Consider the following 16283-nt stretch of genomic DNA (forward strand, 5'->3'; position numbering starts at 1 on the left):
AACTTGAGGCGGAGGGGAAAAGGAAGGAGTAGAAGGAAGAAGCCAAGGAGGGGCGGAGCAGGCCGCCTCGGGAGGGTTCGCCAGGTGGGCGCGGGAAACACCGCCCACTCGCCCTGCGAGGCAGGCCTCCGCCGCCGCGGGGGCGGGCAGAGCTGTCCCCCTTCGGCCGGAAGGCGGGCAGCCTTGCCGCAGGACCGCTCCTGCCTTTCCTTGTTTCCGCGGGCGAGAGTCGAGCCCGGTGCCCGCGCCCTCGTAGCCTCGAGCGCAACCTGAGAGCCGTTTGCATCGAGGGCGGCTCAGGCTCCCTAGATGTGCGTAACGCCTCCGCCACCCCGATCACAGGCAAACGGCAGCCGACGGGGCTTATTTCGTTCTAAACCTTGCCCAGGAAATCCTGAGCGCGCCCCCGCCGTTCACTCCCAGCCTGAGGAAGGGTTCTGCGGAACTCCGAAGCCTCTTCGTGACTTTTTGTTTGCTCCTAATAAAGGCAATACCCCGCGATGACCTTGCTGTGTGGGGCGGTGGTGGTGGATTTTTTTTACATCGACCCCTTCGGACACAATGGCAGTCAGAAGGTGGGGTCTGGCCGGGCAGGTAGTTCCCCTAATCCTCGCCTTGCAGCAAAGCCAAACTTCATGCAAATCAGGGAGAGTGTGCAGATTTTATTTCCTCTCCGGCTCTGAAGAAACAAGAAAGAATACAACAAGGTGATCACCGGCACATAAAAAAACCCTAGAATTCCAAGCAAAACGGACAGACGCCCGTTAAAAGGGGGGTAATTTAGGAGCTTACTTTCTTTATCTGCTGTATTTGCACCAATAACAGCAACAACAATAGAAAGATGGTTGGATAGTGCCTCCTGTCCTGAGTGGTACAGGTGGGAGCCCTCCATCCGGAACCGCCCTTTTGCCCACTATCCATAGTTTCTGTCGTTGCTTGGGTCTCCCCAACATGTCATGAAGAAGAGGGTGTGGGCTGAGGTGGAAATATTGGCCTGAGTGTAAGAGGTGCTTGTTCAGAGCACCACATTAGTTTTGCTTTTTAAAATAATTTTATTACATATTATAAAATGTGAATATACCTTGGTAAATTTTATTAGTCCAATATTATACAAAATTGGGAAATACTCCAGTATATAAAATAGTGAAGTGACTAGAGCTTCTGCATAATTTTTAAAAATACTTTTAAGTACTATATACTTACTAACAATACCTACATTTACTCCTGCTTTTAGGGAGCTAAATCTTTTCTATAAATTACAACAAATTAGCACAACACTTAAAAACTTTTCTGCCTTCCGTAAGATCCAGCACTCCGCAATGCTGCACCTTTAAAGGAATCCACGTTGGAAAACAATGTTGAAAACATTGGAACAGTTCTAAAGCATACCAAAACCAAAGGAAGCTGTATTAGCCATGAGAAAAATTCCAAAATCAAATAAAAGATTAGGCCAACCAGAAGTTCACAAAAAATGTGCAAGATTTTGAGATCTTGAGTTATAAAGCAAGAGCTGTTGATGTGAATCATATCCTGGCAAATTATGGCATATTTTTGGCTTTCCAAGTCATACATATAACATTCCTAATCTCTAACTGTGGATATTATATTTTTTAAATCTTTATATTAAGAACACAAGCGGAATCTGCAACAAAATGTTGCAGTGTATCATCACCCCCAAACAGCAATGTTTCTAATCAGGGTTCCAGATGGTCAACCATCCCCTCCTCCAGGGCTCTAGAAGTTGTAAGGGCTCAAATAGGCCATTCTATACACACACGCATGCATGCACACACACAGAACATAAGAGCTGTGCTGGATCAGACCAAGGGTCCATGTAGTCCAGCAGTCTGTTCACGCAGTGGCCAACCAGCTGCCCACAGGAAACCCACAAGCAGGACATGAGTGCAACAGCACCCGTCCTCCCATGCCCCCAGCAACTGGTGTACAATGGCATACTGCCGTTGAGACTGGAGGTAGCATGTAGCCATTAGTAGCCATTGATAGCCTTATCCATGAATTTGTCCAATCCCCTTTTAAAGCTATCCAAATTGGTGGCCATTACTACATCTGGTAGAAGTGAATTCCATAGAATCATAGAATAGTAGGGTTGGAAGGGGCCTATAAGTCCAACCCCCTGCTTAATGCAGGAATCCAAGTCAAATCATCCCTGACAGATGGCTGTCCAGCCTCATCTCGAATGCCTCCAGTGTAGGAGAGCCCACCACCTCCCTAGGTAATTGGTTCCATTCTCCTATTGCTCTAAAAGTCAGGAAGTTTTTCCTGATGTTCAGCCGGAATCTGTCTGGCTTCCTGTAACTTGAGCCCATTCTTCCGTGTCCTGCACTCTGGGATGATGGAGAAGAGATCCTGGCCTTCCTCTCTGTGACAACCTTTCAAGTCCTTGAAGAGCGCTATCATATCTCCCCTCAGTCTTCTCTTCGCAAGGCTAAACATGCCCAGTTCTTTCAGTCTCTCATAGGACTTTGTTTCCAGTCTCCTGATCATCTTTATTGCCCTCCTCTGAACCCTCTCCAGTTTGTCTGCATCCTTCTTAAAGTGTAATGCCCAGAACTGGACACAGTACTGAAGATTAGGCCTAACCGGTGTTGAGTAGAGGGGAACTAGTACTTCATGGGATTTGGAAGGTATATGTCTATTAATGCAACCCAAAAGAGCATTTGCCTTTTTTGCAGCCACATCACATTGCTGGCTCATATTCAGCTTGTGATCGACAACAATTCCAAGATCCTTCTTGCTTGTAGTATCGTTGAACCAAGTATCCTCCATCTTGTAACTGTGCATTTGGTTTCTTTTTCCTAGGTGTAGAACTTGGCATTTATCCCTGTTAAATGTAATTCTGTTGTTTTCTGCCCAGTTTTCCAGCCTATCAAGTTCACTTTGAATTGTGTTTCTGTCTTCCAGTGTATTAGGTATCCCACCCATAGTTTAACTATGTGCTGTGTGAAGAAGTACTTCCTTTTATGTTCCACCGTCAATTTCATGGGATGACCCCCCAGGATGTAGTATTATGAAAGAGGGAGAAAAATGTCTCGCTATCTACACCAATCATAATTATGTCTCCCCTTACTCACCTTTTTTCTAAGCTAAACAGTCCCAGGCATTGTAACCTTTCCTGCTAAGGGAGTTGCTCCAGTGCCTTGATAATTTTAATTGCCCCTTTCTGCACTTTTTCCAACTCTACAATATCCTTTTTTTGATGTGGTGACCAGGACTGTACACAGTATTCCAGGTGTAGTTGCATAATAGGTGTGTTTAAGGGCAGCATGATATTGGCAGTTTTATTTTCAATTCCTTTCCTAAATATGCATAACGAGGAATTTGCCTTTTTCACAGCAGCAACACATTGGGTTGACATTTTCGTCAAGCTATCCATCACAACCCCAAGATCTCTTTCTTGGTCAAACGCCCCCCAGCTCAGATCCCATCAGGGTATACATGAAGTTCTGGATTTTTTGCCCCGACATGCATCACTTTACACTTCCTTGCTTTGAACCACATTTGCCACTTCAATGCCCGTTCTTCCAGTTTGGAGAGATCCTTCTGGAACTCCTCACAATTCCCACTTTTAAACCACCCTAAATAATTTTGTGTCATCAGCAAACTTGGTCACCTCACTCATGGGCATCCACAAGAAGGGGTGAGGGGGAGGTGGCAGATGCTCCTCTGGATGTGCCATAATAGCCAGATTCCCAGCTTTCTTTCTTGTTGTTGTTGTTGTTTTTAAAGCAAGACTCTAGCCCTTGTAGAACCTGAGATATGATCATATGAGGCAAAATGTGCAGCCACTATTCTGCCTATTTGTTTTGTGAGAAACTGGCCTGCTCCTTTCTTTCAGTGTTTTTAACCAATGGGTGAAGTTATAGCAATGGTTAACACAGCCCCTGTCTGGGTACATCAAGCCTTTCGGGTGTGTTAAGCCTTTTTTGGGTCTTCCATGTTAGGCAATAGTTGCAGCCTCATCAAAAGCAATTTAGGAATCCAGGAGTTCAGTGTAGTTAAGTTTGGGCAGTAGTGTGTCTACCAAAAAACAAAAGATATCAACAAAGACAGGAGTTCATGATCTTTCTAACTCAGATCTTGTTAATAATGTTTTTCTGCGTTTATAAATATTTTATTTTAAATTACCCTGACAACGCTTGCAGATAAAGTTCATGGCTATCATACCTGTATTGGTGGAGGCAGGGTTGTGGTTGAGAAAGTGTGGGTTACACCAGTCCTGCAAAGTAGCCCATTGTTGTTATTTATTTATTTATTCAATTTATGACCCGCCTATATACAAATACTCTAGGCGGCGTACAAATTTAAAATAATTTAACAAAAAATCCAACAAAAACAACAGAAAAATGGTATATAGCAGTCAACAAAGAGAAACAAGAGTTCTAAAAAGGGAAGGCCTGCCGGAAAAATATTCCCACTCAAAAACCTTAAACTAGGTCAGCAGGTGCATTTCAACCCACAGGTCATTCCACAGCTGAGGAGCGGCAAAGGAAAAGGTCCTCTTCCGCATGGCTGCCAGTCTCACATTAGGCAGCCGCAGCAGAGAGCCCTTAGAGGACCTTAGGTGGCAGACTGGGGCATAGGGGAGGAGGCGCTTCCTAAGGTACCTAGGACCTAGACCATGTAAGGCCTTAAAGGTAGGAACCAGCGTTTTATATTTTGCTCAGAAACAAATTTTCATTTTGCCGTGTCTGTGTGTGTGAAAGTAGTGTAAAACCACTCTGCAGTGTAGTCCAGTGTTGTACCCAGTCTCCTGGTGTGTTAACGTTTTAGGGAAACACGGCTGGAGTTGACTGTAGTAGCAGTGCAATGTATTAAGGGCTAGAGGGGGTTGTTTGTGTGTGTGTAGTTTTAAGAGAAGCTGTCATTCTTAGCTCTTGCAGAAAGCCCAAGTGCAGCCTCTCCTCATCTCTCTCTTAATGCAGGCTTTGGAGCTGAGATAGTGTGCCACAGAGATGTTAGTGTTTTCTCAGGTATTGTAGTAATACATAACCCTGTTGTGAAGGTACTTGAAGCTATTGTGTATTGCCTACAGAGCAGAGCCTAGGAGTAGATTGCCAGCTGAGCAGGACACCCAGCCTAGTGGCCGTTGGCCCAAGGGCGATTAAAGGGGTAAAAGGACTGAGGAACAGGATTGAGGGTGGAAAGACACTGCGTGGAAAAGCTGTGGATTGAAAGATATTGTTCGGACGTGATACCTGTCCACTGAGACAACAGAGAGGTAAGCCTGGTATACAGATTTCTCAGAGGCCATATCCTGATAGACTTGGTGCCCTTGTCACTGCTCAGTCAATAGCAGCATCTGTACACCAGCCCCAAATCCCACATTTAAAATGGGGCTTTCTGCTTCCGTTTTAAATGCAGGATCACAACAGACTCCCTTTACTTGTGCTTCCTTCCCCCCCGCATTTCCCCCTCCTTCTCCCCCTTCCATATGTTTCATTGATCTAGCTCAGCTTCTTGTGGCTTTTCCTTTTTCATGGAGGGAACTCAAGCAGAACACAAGTGGGATAATTTGATAGCTCGTTATCTCCAATCTATTTAAAAATGGAGTGAAGGTCATTTAGTGCAGGAGACACCCTGGAGGTCCATGACATCATCCAAAACTTCCGTGAGTGAGCAATCTCGATAGTGGGATAAAAGCTCCGTGTAAAGAAGCTCTAGATCTACCAGAAATGGTGGACCTGTTTTCTGATGCTATCAGAGCTTTCTAAAAATGTGCAACCATACACAAAATGTGCAGTTCCAGGAAAATGTGCAATTCCAAAAAACTATTGCTGCAGTTCAGAATCCAAGCCATGCAAAAGTTGTATTGTTAACTGGTGTAAAAAGTGTCTGATAACAATGTGAAAGTGGTGGGTAAGAAAAAGTGGCTGATAACAGTGTGAAAAGTAAAGTGAGTAGTCTCCTCTAGAACCCTAAACCCTAGATAAAGCAGAACCATTTCTCTTCCCACTGCTACAGATGCTCCCCACAGACTCGACTGCTACTCTCTAAAGCTGCCTTCCCCCACAAAATGCTGTGCACTGCACCTTCGCCCCACTTGGAACAATTCTTAAGGATGCCCTTAACCTCATTGCTCACTTCTCATTCCAGAACATTTATGAACAAGTTAAAAAGCATTGGTCCCAATACAGATCCCTGTGGGACTCCACTGTTTACCTCCCTCCACTGCAAAATTCACCTTTTATTTCTGCTCTCTGATTTCTGTTCTTTAATTAGTTTCTGATCCATAAGAGGACCTCTCCTCTTATTCCATGACTACTACGTTTTCTCAGGAGTCTTTCGTGAGGAACTTTGTCAAAAGCCTTTTAGAATTAAAAGTAATGTCTACTGGATCACCCTATCCTATCCGCATGTTTACTGACAATCTCAAAAAACTGTAAAAGTTTAGTGAGACAAGTTGATTCTTTTTCAGCAGGGCTTGTCCTTCTATATGCTTTTAATTGTATCTTTACAGATGCTTGCCACCAATTTACCTGGAACCAATATTAAACTAACTGGAGTATAATTTCCCAGATCCCCCTGGATCCTTTTTTTAATAATTGGAGTTACACTAGCCATTCTCCAGTCCTCTGGGACAGAGGCTGATCTTAGGGACACACATGTTTTTGTTAGAAGATCAGCATGTTCACATTTGAGTTCTTTAAGAACTCCAGGATGGATACCATTTGGGGCTGGTGATTTGTTAGCTTTCAATAAGGCCGAGAGCTTCATCTGTTTTCACCACTAGTTGCCTCAGTTCTTCAGACTCCTTTACTGAAAATATTAGCTCAGGCATAGGGACTTGCCCTGCACCTTCTGCAGTGAAGACAGATGAAAGAATTCATTCAGCTTCTCCACAATCTCATCCTCCTTTAGTATCCCTTTAACTCTGATGCCATCCAACAGTCCAACTCTCTCACTAGCTGGTTTTCTGTTTCTGATATATTTAAAGAATTCTTTATTATTGGCCTTGATGTTATTAGCAATGTGCTCCTCAAAATGGTTGGCGATTTGGGGGGGGGGGCGGGAAACCTCTTAAATAAATAAATAAATCCCTCCAAACAAGAAATCTTGCTATTACATTTTGCTAAAATGAGTCAATACCCTTGTCAGTGGCTCAAAAAAGGCTTATAGTGTGTGGGTGGGGGGAAGGCAGGGGACGTTAGCATTCATTGTATATTTTTTATCTGTTAAAAATAATTGTTTGAAAAAGTGTATCTTTTAAAGTTGTCATCTGCTCCAAAGCTTTGAACCAGGGATGGCTACATGTTTAAATAAGTTTCTCTAGAATCCACATTTCAGTTCTATAACCTCCTATCATCACTACCTCAAAAAAGTATAGTAATCATAATGGATCTAGATTTTTGGCTTGTGGATTTCAGACTAAAGTTGTTCCAAGTCATCCTAAGAGCCAACAAAAGCAAGCTGGCATTTGTCAGTCCTTGAACAATGAATTGCTCAGACTGAGGAGCCAGCCTAGACTTAACAGTGTCATAGGGCCAAGTGGAATCCTATTGGTCCCTTGAGTCACCTGACCCCAGCTGAGCAGGCAGCTGCAAATTACCACCTTGTGTCCATCTGCTGCAGTAGTTGTAGTAGCACCATGGAGACCAGGCAAAGAGTTCCTGCCTCTTGCAAAGGATCACAATGGCACAGTGAGCAAAGCATCTGGGTCCTGCTGCCAGAGTCTGCTGTTTGAAACCCCCAATGCCTTACATTAGCCTACCCCAACCTGGCGCTCTCCTGATATGTTGGACTACAATGCCCATCATCCCTATCCAGAATGCTCTGATTAGGGGATTGCATAAAGGGAAGGAACAAGTGTATATCTCTGTGTAAACACAAAGATGTGCTAAAGAGCTGTGGCTAGTTGTGGCTAATGCTGGCATGTGTTCAATGCATGCTTCCGAGTGTTTGGAGGTGCATCTCCCTCCTTCATTTATTGGGCCAGTTTGCGCATAACAAGAAACTGCCATGGGTGAATTTCCCTGTGGGGCTTCTTGTTGGGTGGCGGCTGTCGCCATTTTGAATATTTGAGTGGAGAAGGTGTGCCATAGGTTGTCGTTATTTGCAAACCTGGTGAGTGTTGATTGTTGGGATGGTTAACAAGCCACCCACAATCCTACAACAGCCCATGGGTTCTGGGTGGCTTGCTAACCACCCCAACAACCCATCCTCGCTGGGTTCACATGTAATGACAAGCTATGGCGCACCCATGCTGCGGCTTGAATATTCAAAATGGCGGCTGCCACTGCAACAAAAAGCCCCGTGGGGAAATTCACCCATGGTGCCTTCTCATTGCTTGTGAACCAGGTCATTATGTGTTCAGAACACTGCGGTGTAAATGGGTGTTTAGTAATCTGTGGGTAAGCCTCAGTGTTGGAGGTTCACAGGTTTACATGCATTGACGGAGCATATATGAAAAGCTTAGAACTCAGTTTCAGATGGATACATAGAAGGTATCAGAATGGATCATGTTTATTTTGATTTACAGTAACATCCACCTTTCTTCTCCCCTTGAATCGCATCCCCTCCAACTATGCAGGATGAGCTAATACACAATCAAATCCACCTCTGTACACTAGCTTTCTAAAAACGACCCATTCCCTCCAACTATGCAGGATGAGCTAATACACAATCAAATCCACCTCTGTACACTAGCTTTCTAAAAACGACCCATTTGTATTGGATGATTTTATTGGTCATAATGAGCCAATGATAAAATGTAATGTCGAGGAGGAGGAAGGTTGGATCCAGATTTAGTCATACTTAGAGTAGACTTATTGAAATCAGTGGGTCTGCTCTAACTGCTCTTACGGTCTTTTGCAGTAAGAACAATTCCTGTTTTCTACTTCTATTCCACCTCCACTAGAAACATGATGGTGATGTCATTTTCTTTTTATGAGCACAGCTTGCAGTCTTGTGACCGAACACTGTAACTTTTTATTCTCAGTGAAACTTTCTCAGAATGTCACTCACAAGTGCCACTCCCACCTTGGGCTGAGTAAGCCTAGGAAAATACTTTTGTCAGCATGTAGATATGATTAACTCACTCTCACAGAGCTCGGGAAGACAAAAAGTAAGCCAGTAAGGTATACCTAGGCTGACTCATCTATGGTCTGAATTTGCTCAGTCTGAAGTCAAGGATTAATCTGAGATAAAGTTCCAACCTAGTATATTTTTGAAGTTCTGTCTTCCCATTGATTGTGTTTTGCCTGTTTTATCCTGTTCATGGTTTTATTGTAGTTAAATCTATTTTATTGTATTCTAGTTGTTCTGCTGTGACCTGCTCTGTGTGTGTGTGTGTGTGTGTGTGTGTGTTAGGGCCTGAAAGCAGCATATTAATGTCTGTATAAATTTTAAAAAATCTGGAGCATACTGAAATAATTCACTCCATGGTTAACTGGGTGCATTATATTAAAATGAAGGTTGAAAGTCTGGTGAATGTGGACGTTCACATACAAATACATTATTCAGTCTTTTTTTTTAATGTCTGAAAACCTAGAGAAAATTTGTTGCACTTCGAAGAAAATTAAAGAAATAGCACCTCTTCTCCCCCAGGTATTTCCCCTCTATAATTAAGTACAGAAAAGCATAACAAAAGTGAGAGGTATGTCACAGAACAGCAGCTGCCAACACTTCCCCTAAGGAAACATTTTGCTTGACTCTTTCCATTGTGACTGACCAGACTTAGCATATTTTGCAGCGTGTGCAAGCATATTCCAGAGTGCATAGATAGATAGATAGATAGATAGATAGATAGATAGATAGAATGTTTGTGCACGATGACTCCCAATTCCCAAGACTGTAGTAAACTCAAAGACCGAGCACAACTCATCAGGCACATTTCCTGAGCATGTGCCATTGTTCTATGATTTCACATCTCTCTTCTGTGTTTCAGTGGGACTTGCACAAGGGACATTCCCCCTTGGAATGGATTGGGCTGTTGAAGATTCGCATGCATTGCTGCATCAAAATGTTTCCACCCTTCTTAGTCATTTTAACTCCTCAATTAAAATGCAATCAAATGCACCTATTACACAGAGCTTTTATTCTGCTATTAAGATTGCTCACTCATGGAAGTTTGCAGGCCCTTTAGATGACGTCGTGACCCTCCAGGGCATCTCCTGCACTAAATTACCTTTATTTCATTTTTAAATAGATCCAAGATAATGAGGTATCAAATTACCTCACTTGAGTTCCCCCGTGAAAAAGGAAAAGCGGCAAGAAGAGGAGCTAGATCAATGAAACATATGGAAGACTCGGATAAGGGGGAGAAGGAGGGGGTAAAGGAAACACTTGGGGAGACCATGGCGATTCTGCATTTAAAATAGAAGCAGAAAGCCCCGTTTTAAATGTGGGATTTTAGGCTGGTGTAGAGATGCTGCTGAGAGATGCAGAAGCAAAATGGCTTCCAAGTCTCACCTCAGTTTTAGCACTGTGTAGACATGGTGTAGGGCAGAGGTAGGCAACCTGATGTCCTTCAGATATTTGGGACTACAGCTCCCATAATTTCCAACTATTGGACATGCTTGCTGGGGCTGATGGGAGTTGTAGTCCAAACCCCAAAGGAAAAATCCTTTGTTTAAATGATAATGGAAAGAACACACAACTGCCCAGCATGATTCAAAGCATATTTGTTTTCAGAGTGCCACTGAACTGAATGGAACTGATTGGCTTCCAAGCAGCTCAGAGAAAGAATAAGTAAATGGCAACTTGCTTTCTAGAATATGCACTTAAGATTGCAGCTCAAAGTTCTATAAACCACCATCAACAGTAAATAAGTCTAACAAGAGAGTTTGGCCAGAAGTTTTTATTAACTGAATATTATTTTACACCTTCAAATATAAGTTGCCAATTTATTGTAACCCAAGAGCTTCAATAGTTCACTCACAAACAAAACAATTATTTTAAAAAATGATAATAGAAAACAGCAATGAGAGTTAATACTCAGAAATGCTTTGGGCATGTAACTTGAAGGACAGAGTTCTTGTTGGTTGATAAGTGAAAAAGCAAGTATTAAAGCCTATGTTTGCTAACTATTAAACAGTATATTTGTAAAGACTATCAGTGAATGCTAAAGACAAGAAAGTTGCTATACCTCAAAAATTGTCAAAGTTACATGTTTGTATTGGGATTATTTTTATTCCCAGACATTAATTCAAATACAAAATTCATATCCATATGCATAAAGGGAAAAAATATAGTAAGTAACTCTGCAAATTACAACCATGTAGTACTATGGAAATCATAATATTTTTAGACTGGCATAAAATGTTTCACATACGTACTTCTTTTAAAAAACAGTGTATGCTAATGTTTATCATAATGTTTATCATAAAATGTGTCTGTGCGATACATATCTTGAGAAGGTTATCTTACTGCTAGGCCTTGTGATTCATTAACACTTGAAAGGGAAACATTTGCTTTGAATTTTAGCTTGCAAAACCAAACCAGAAAGTCAAATTTGAATCAGCTCTTCATACTATTCAGGATTTTCTAATCAGAACGGCTAGGTGGTGCTCCATTTGAACTGAGATTTGAACCATGGCTGTTCTATAGCAAAGGTTATCAACACTTGTAACTTGTAACTATAACCAAATTGAGAACCACCACCAAATAAAGATTTTAAATATAATGGTTTGCATCCAGACTTAGTCATACTTAGAACAAAACCAATGGGGTTAGTCATGACTATCCGAAGTCATAAGGTAATCATGACTATCTGAAATCCCACTGATTTCAGTGGGTCAGTGCTAAGCATGACAGAAGGAGCAATCCTATGTCCCCCAGACTCTTGTCTGGGGGACATAGATTTTTCAGATTCCTGGCTCCACACTCGAAGACAGAGGTCCAAGAGCAGAGCCAGGAAACTGCACTCCCCTCCCCACCCGTCGTAGGGCTGCCTCTCTACACTTGGTAAATGGAGTGCGGAGACAGGGGAAAGGAGGCGTTCCTGGGGGTGGGGAGGGGAAGAGGTCGAGGTGTCTGGCTTACACCTTTTCCTATCACCACTTGAGCCTTCTTCCCTCCCCTTCTCCGAGGCCTCTGCTAGACAGGTGAAACGGCTTGTCTACTTAAAATGCAGCACAAGGGGCACAAGGCACCTCCCTCCCTCCCTCCCTCTCTGCATAAGATATTCATAAGCCTCCAAGTTTGCGAGCTTACCAGTACCCAGCCCATAGGATTGCACCCTAAGTCTGGATCCAACCCAACCTATTATTGTGCTATTATGGGAAAATCTTTTACAACTGAAATATGCAAAAGCAGAATAGTAATCATGGTGATTGGGGACTAACGGTGGGAATAATTGGACATACAAAACATGGGTTGGATCATACTTTTGCCACATGTAGAGTAGATCCATTGCAATCAGTGGGCCTTAAGTTAGACATGTCTAATCCATTGGAATGATGGATCATGACTAACTTAAGTCCCATTCATTTCAGTGACTCTGGTGTATGTGTAACTAAGAATGGTTCCAACCCAAGGTATGGCATATTGGCTCATAGAGTTAAATAATTATAGGGAATCCCTGGAGCTATAGTTTTGTTTTAGAGGCTAGAGATGTCTAACACAGAATTCTCAGCACCCCTGTCAAACTATAATTTCCAGGATTCTTTGGGTGAAACCATTATTAAACAGGTATAAAACTATATTGTTTAAGATATGACCTTGCAGTCTGTGCAACTACAAAGGCTGTGCAACTGGAGAAATGGAAAGAAATATGAAGAGAAACGAAGGGCTGCTGCCTTACTCATGTTTTCAAAATATGTGTGGGGAAGAGGCAGGAAAATGTCTGGAGGTGAACATCTTGGAAACATAAGAAAACTCAGATGTGCTAGAAATGGGTTTTGTGTTTACATCTGACTCTTCTGCTGAGAGAAGTATGTGCTTATTGAGCCATTTTCTGCCTCTTCCTCTACACACATTTTAAAAACAGAAGTAGGAAAATGGAACACTGGGAGCGGCCCTAAGCAGCCATAAAAAACATCCGTACATTTCTATAGATGCCTATCAAAATAATGGAGTACATAAAAGGTACAGTGAGTAGATTATTATAGTCTGGCAGAAAAAGAAATCCTAGTGAATAACAACTTTATTTACACTACAGGGCATGTTGTCGACACTGCCGCTAGTTACAGTTTACATATGGTACAGAACTAAAATGTGTAAGTCAATCCAAAAAACTATGTAACTGCTTTTGCATGCCCAATGAGGCTTTGGACTTGTATCCCTCAAACAGCAGGAGGCTGCTCCACCTTGCAAACCTGATTGGAAACGGATAGGAGATCATCTCCAGTAAACTTTTAACTGTGCTTGTAATGGAAAGTGTCTATCTTCAGAATCATATATTGTCAGTTTGTGACATAGGGATCTGCTTTCCAAAGAGGAACAAGTCCAAAGTTCTACTGGGTGCATGCAAGCCTCTTGGGCATGCCTAAAGCAGGTCTTTGGATCCTGGACAATATACTCCATATTTTCAGTACTTTAATGACCCAGCTTTATATGTTTTTAGGCTTCCATAAAAGCAATAAACAACAAAGAAAAGATTTGTGTAGTGCAATCCAATACTTACTCCATGAGTAATCCATGTTTACATAGAAGTAAATCCCACTGGCTTTTCCATGGGATTTACTCACAGTAAGCATGCATAGGATTTCAGCCTTAGTATTTTGTAGCAGCATGTAAAACTTGATAACAAATACTTAGAGAGCTTACGTTATTGTGAAAATAAATATTTGGCAGGTCAAGTTTCTTGGGGAAGATACCTTTTAATATCTAAATTTACTTTCAAAATATAATTATTACATACCCTCTCTATCATTCTTGCATTATCTATCACTGTGCTCTTGCTTTGATAACTTAAGGTTTTTCTTTTCTGACAATATGCTGTGTAGAGTAAACTCCAAATTACACTAGATAGAAAACTAGTAATGTACTTAGTAATATTTTGCATGATTTGAAAAACTGGGCAGAGCCTAATAAAACTAAGAGTTTCATGATACAACACAAGCTCTTCCCAGTGGCTAGCTAGGAAGAGCTTTTATTCAAACGCTTCCTCATAGAAGGTCCTAAAAGGTGGTAGGTAATATGTTCTGATATCTGAAGATGTGCAATGGGGACTTAAATGTACACACACCCTCACCATTCATAAATATTGCTGTGACATGGCATAATAGGTTTAAACCTGGTAGAGTCTTCTACTGTTAGATCAATGTATTGTCAGTATAAAAGCCTGCTCTATTGACCGCCTGCAGTATCACACAGGATCTCAGTCATATGAAATTTATTTATTCCATGTTTTCCTCATTTTCCCCAGTCTGGCCACAATTTACTATCTCTAGCTGCTTCATGCTTACGAACTAGAGAGCTTTATGAAGTAACTGAACTATGTGTTAATATATGGAGCTATTACTTGGAACAGATTCCATGCAACTGCTATAAAACAAGGCAAGCAATTTCAGAACTGAATGAAACAGTTCAGTGAGTGTTTAAGGCTGTTCCTATAATCCACTTTGGTCATGCTGGTAAAAAGAAATGAATAATAATAACAATACAGCAAACAAATACAGAAGACTTTCATTAAATGACTGTTGGAAGGTGATGTGATGGATCAATGATGCTCTTCAACACCAAGTATGTACAAAAGGCTGTACTGATGGTTCCTGCAATTATGTACATCTTTGTTTTTGCGGGGGTGGGGGGATGTACCAGAGTTTTCCTATATTAAGATTGCCTCTGTATTTCCTTTTGGAACTGCATAGCTTTAAGAGATTCTTTTTCAGATAAGAATCATTAATTTTCCCCCTAGTGCGATTTGCTATGTATAAATAATAAAAACATTGTTCGGTGGCAAATCTAAAAAAAATGGGGATCTTTGCAACAACTTATAACTGTAAGGGGTTTTATTGATTAGAATACTGTATAGTACTGTACTTCGTTACCCTTCTTCGAGATGTACCAGGGGAAGCAGATCCAATTGTCGGATTAAGGAGATTATCAGTACCAAGCATTTGACCTGTGAGGCTGCCTAGACCCCCAGTGCCACTCATGTTGCCAACCCCCCCACTCATTCCTCCTGCCCCAGACACCATACTAATGTTGCCAACGCCACCGCTCATTCCTGCCCCAGACACCACTCTTTCTGTAACCACCACATTACGTCCACTGGATAATTCAGTAGGAATGCTTAGATTGCCTGGCATGCCAGTGGCAGGCCGAATCACTCTTTCTGTCACAACTACATTGGACCCATCAGCCAAATCAGGAATGCTCATAGAGGTGGGTATCCTTGAATTTGGAGCAATGACCCGTTCTGTGACTACTACATTTGACCCATCGGGTAGCTCAGGAATATCTATCATGCCATGCAAATCGGTGACTGAGGCAGGAGCAAGCACTCTTTCTGTTACCACAACATTTGATCCACACAGAGGATCAACATTAATTGTGGGAGGTTTCAGTGTTGGCCCTGATGTATATGTCTCAGTTACCACTACATTACCATGGCGCACAGGGTCAAGTATAGGCCTTGGCGGAGGCTGTACAGTAGAAGACGTTGTGTAAGTGTTTTCAGTAACCACCGTTGTGCCACCAACAGCAGTAGGTAGAGGCACTGGCGAAGATGTATTAACAATAATGGTAGTTCCAGGCGGTGGCAGGCTTACATCGATATCAGGATTGGGCAGAGATGGCCAAGGTGCATTAGGATCTGGGAATGGTTCAATTTCTACACCCAAGCAGATTTCTGCCAAGGTCTTAAACTTAGGTCCCAATGTATCCAGATAGGTGTCATCCAGATCATCTCCAATAAAACTGCAGCAGCCAATGGAACCAACAGGACTGCCTATACCTTCATGATCATATATCAGGAGACAATCATTTGCAGGTCTGCCTTCGTCTTCATCGGCATAGGCAAATGCTTTCTAAAAATGAAGAAAGGGCAAGAGAGAATCAGAGTCCTTATTTTCTTTTGATCAACATGGAGAGGAAAATCAAAACTATTAGTAGGAGATTTAGGGCACAATCCTATGAATGTTTAAACAGGAAAAAAAAGTCTATAACTCCCAGCATGCCCCAGCCAACTATGCTAGTTGGGGCATGCTGGGAGTTGTAGGCCTTTTTTTCCTGTCTAAACATGTAAAGGATGGCACTTTTAATGGTTATTATTGAAAAGCAGGCAGAATATGTTGGACACAGCAGATAGATTTCTCCAGATAAGTTCCTTCTACTGTGAGATGAAGGCCATGCGTACACAGATTATTCCCCTATACTGT

The 16283-nt window shown here is 42.1% G+C and overlaps 1 protein-coding gene across 1 annotated transcript in view; it reads right to left on the bottom strand.

Moving 5' to 3' along the window:
- Positions 1 to 10804: 10804 nt before the first annotated feature.
- LOC146347021 (desmoglein-4-like) overlaps positions 10805 to 16283 on the bottom strand; it is a 43627-nt gene continuing 38148 nt past the window's right edge. The window contains exon 16 of the mRNA XM_084851460.1: positions 10805 to 15932. Coding sequence (XP_084707586.1) covers positions 14913 to 15932 — 1020 coding nt within the window. The 3' untranslated portion in view covers positions 10805 to 14912. The remainder of the gene's footprint in view (positions 15933 to 16283) is intronic.

Source organism: Heloderma suspectum, chromosome 4, assembly GCF_057233095.1.
Source record: "Heloderma suspectum isolate Gila_16-S chromosome 4, 16-S_ref, whole genome shotgun sequence".
NCBI classification, from domain to species: Eukaryota; Metazoa; Chordata; class Lepidosauria; order Squamata; family Helodermatidae; genus Heloderma; species Heloderma suspectum.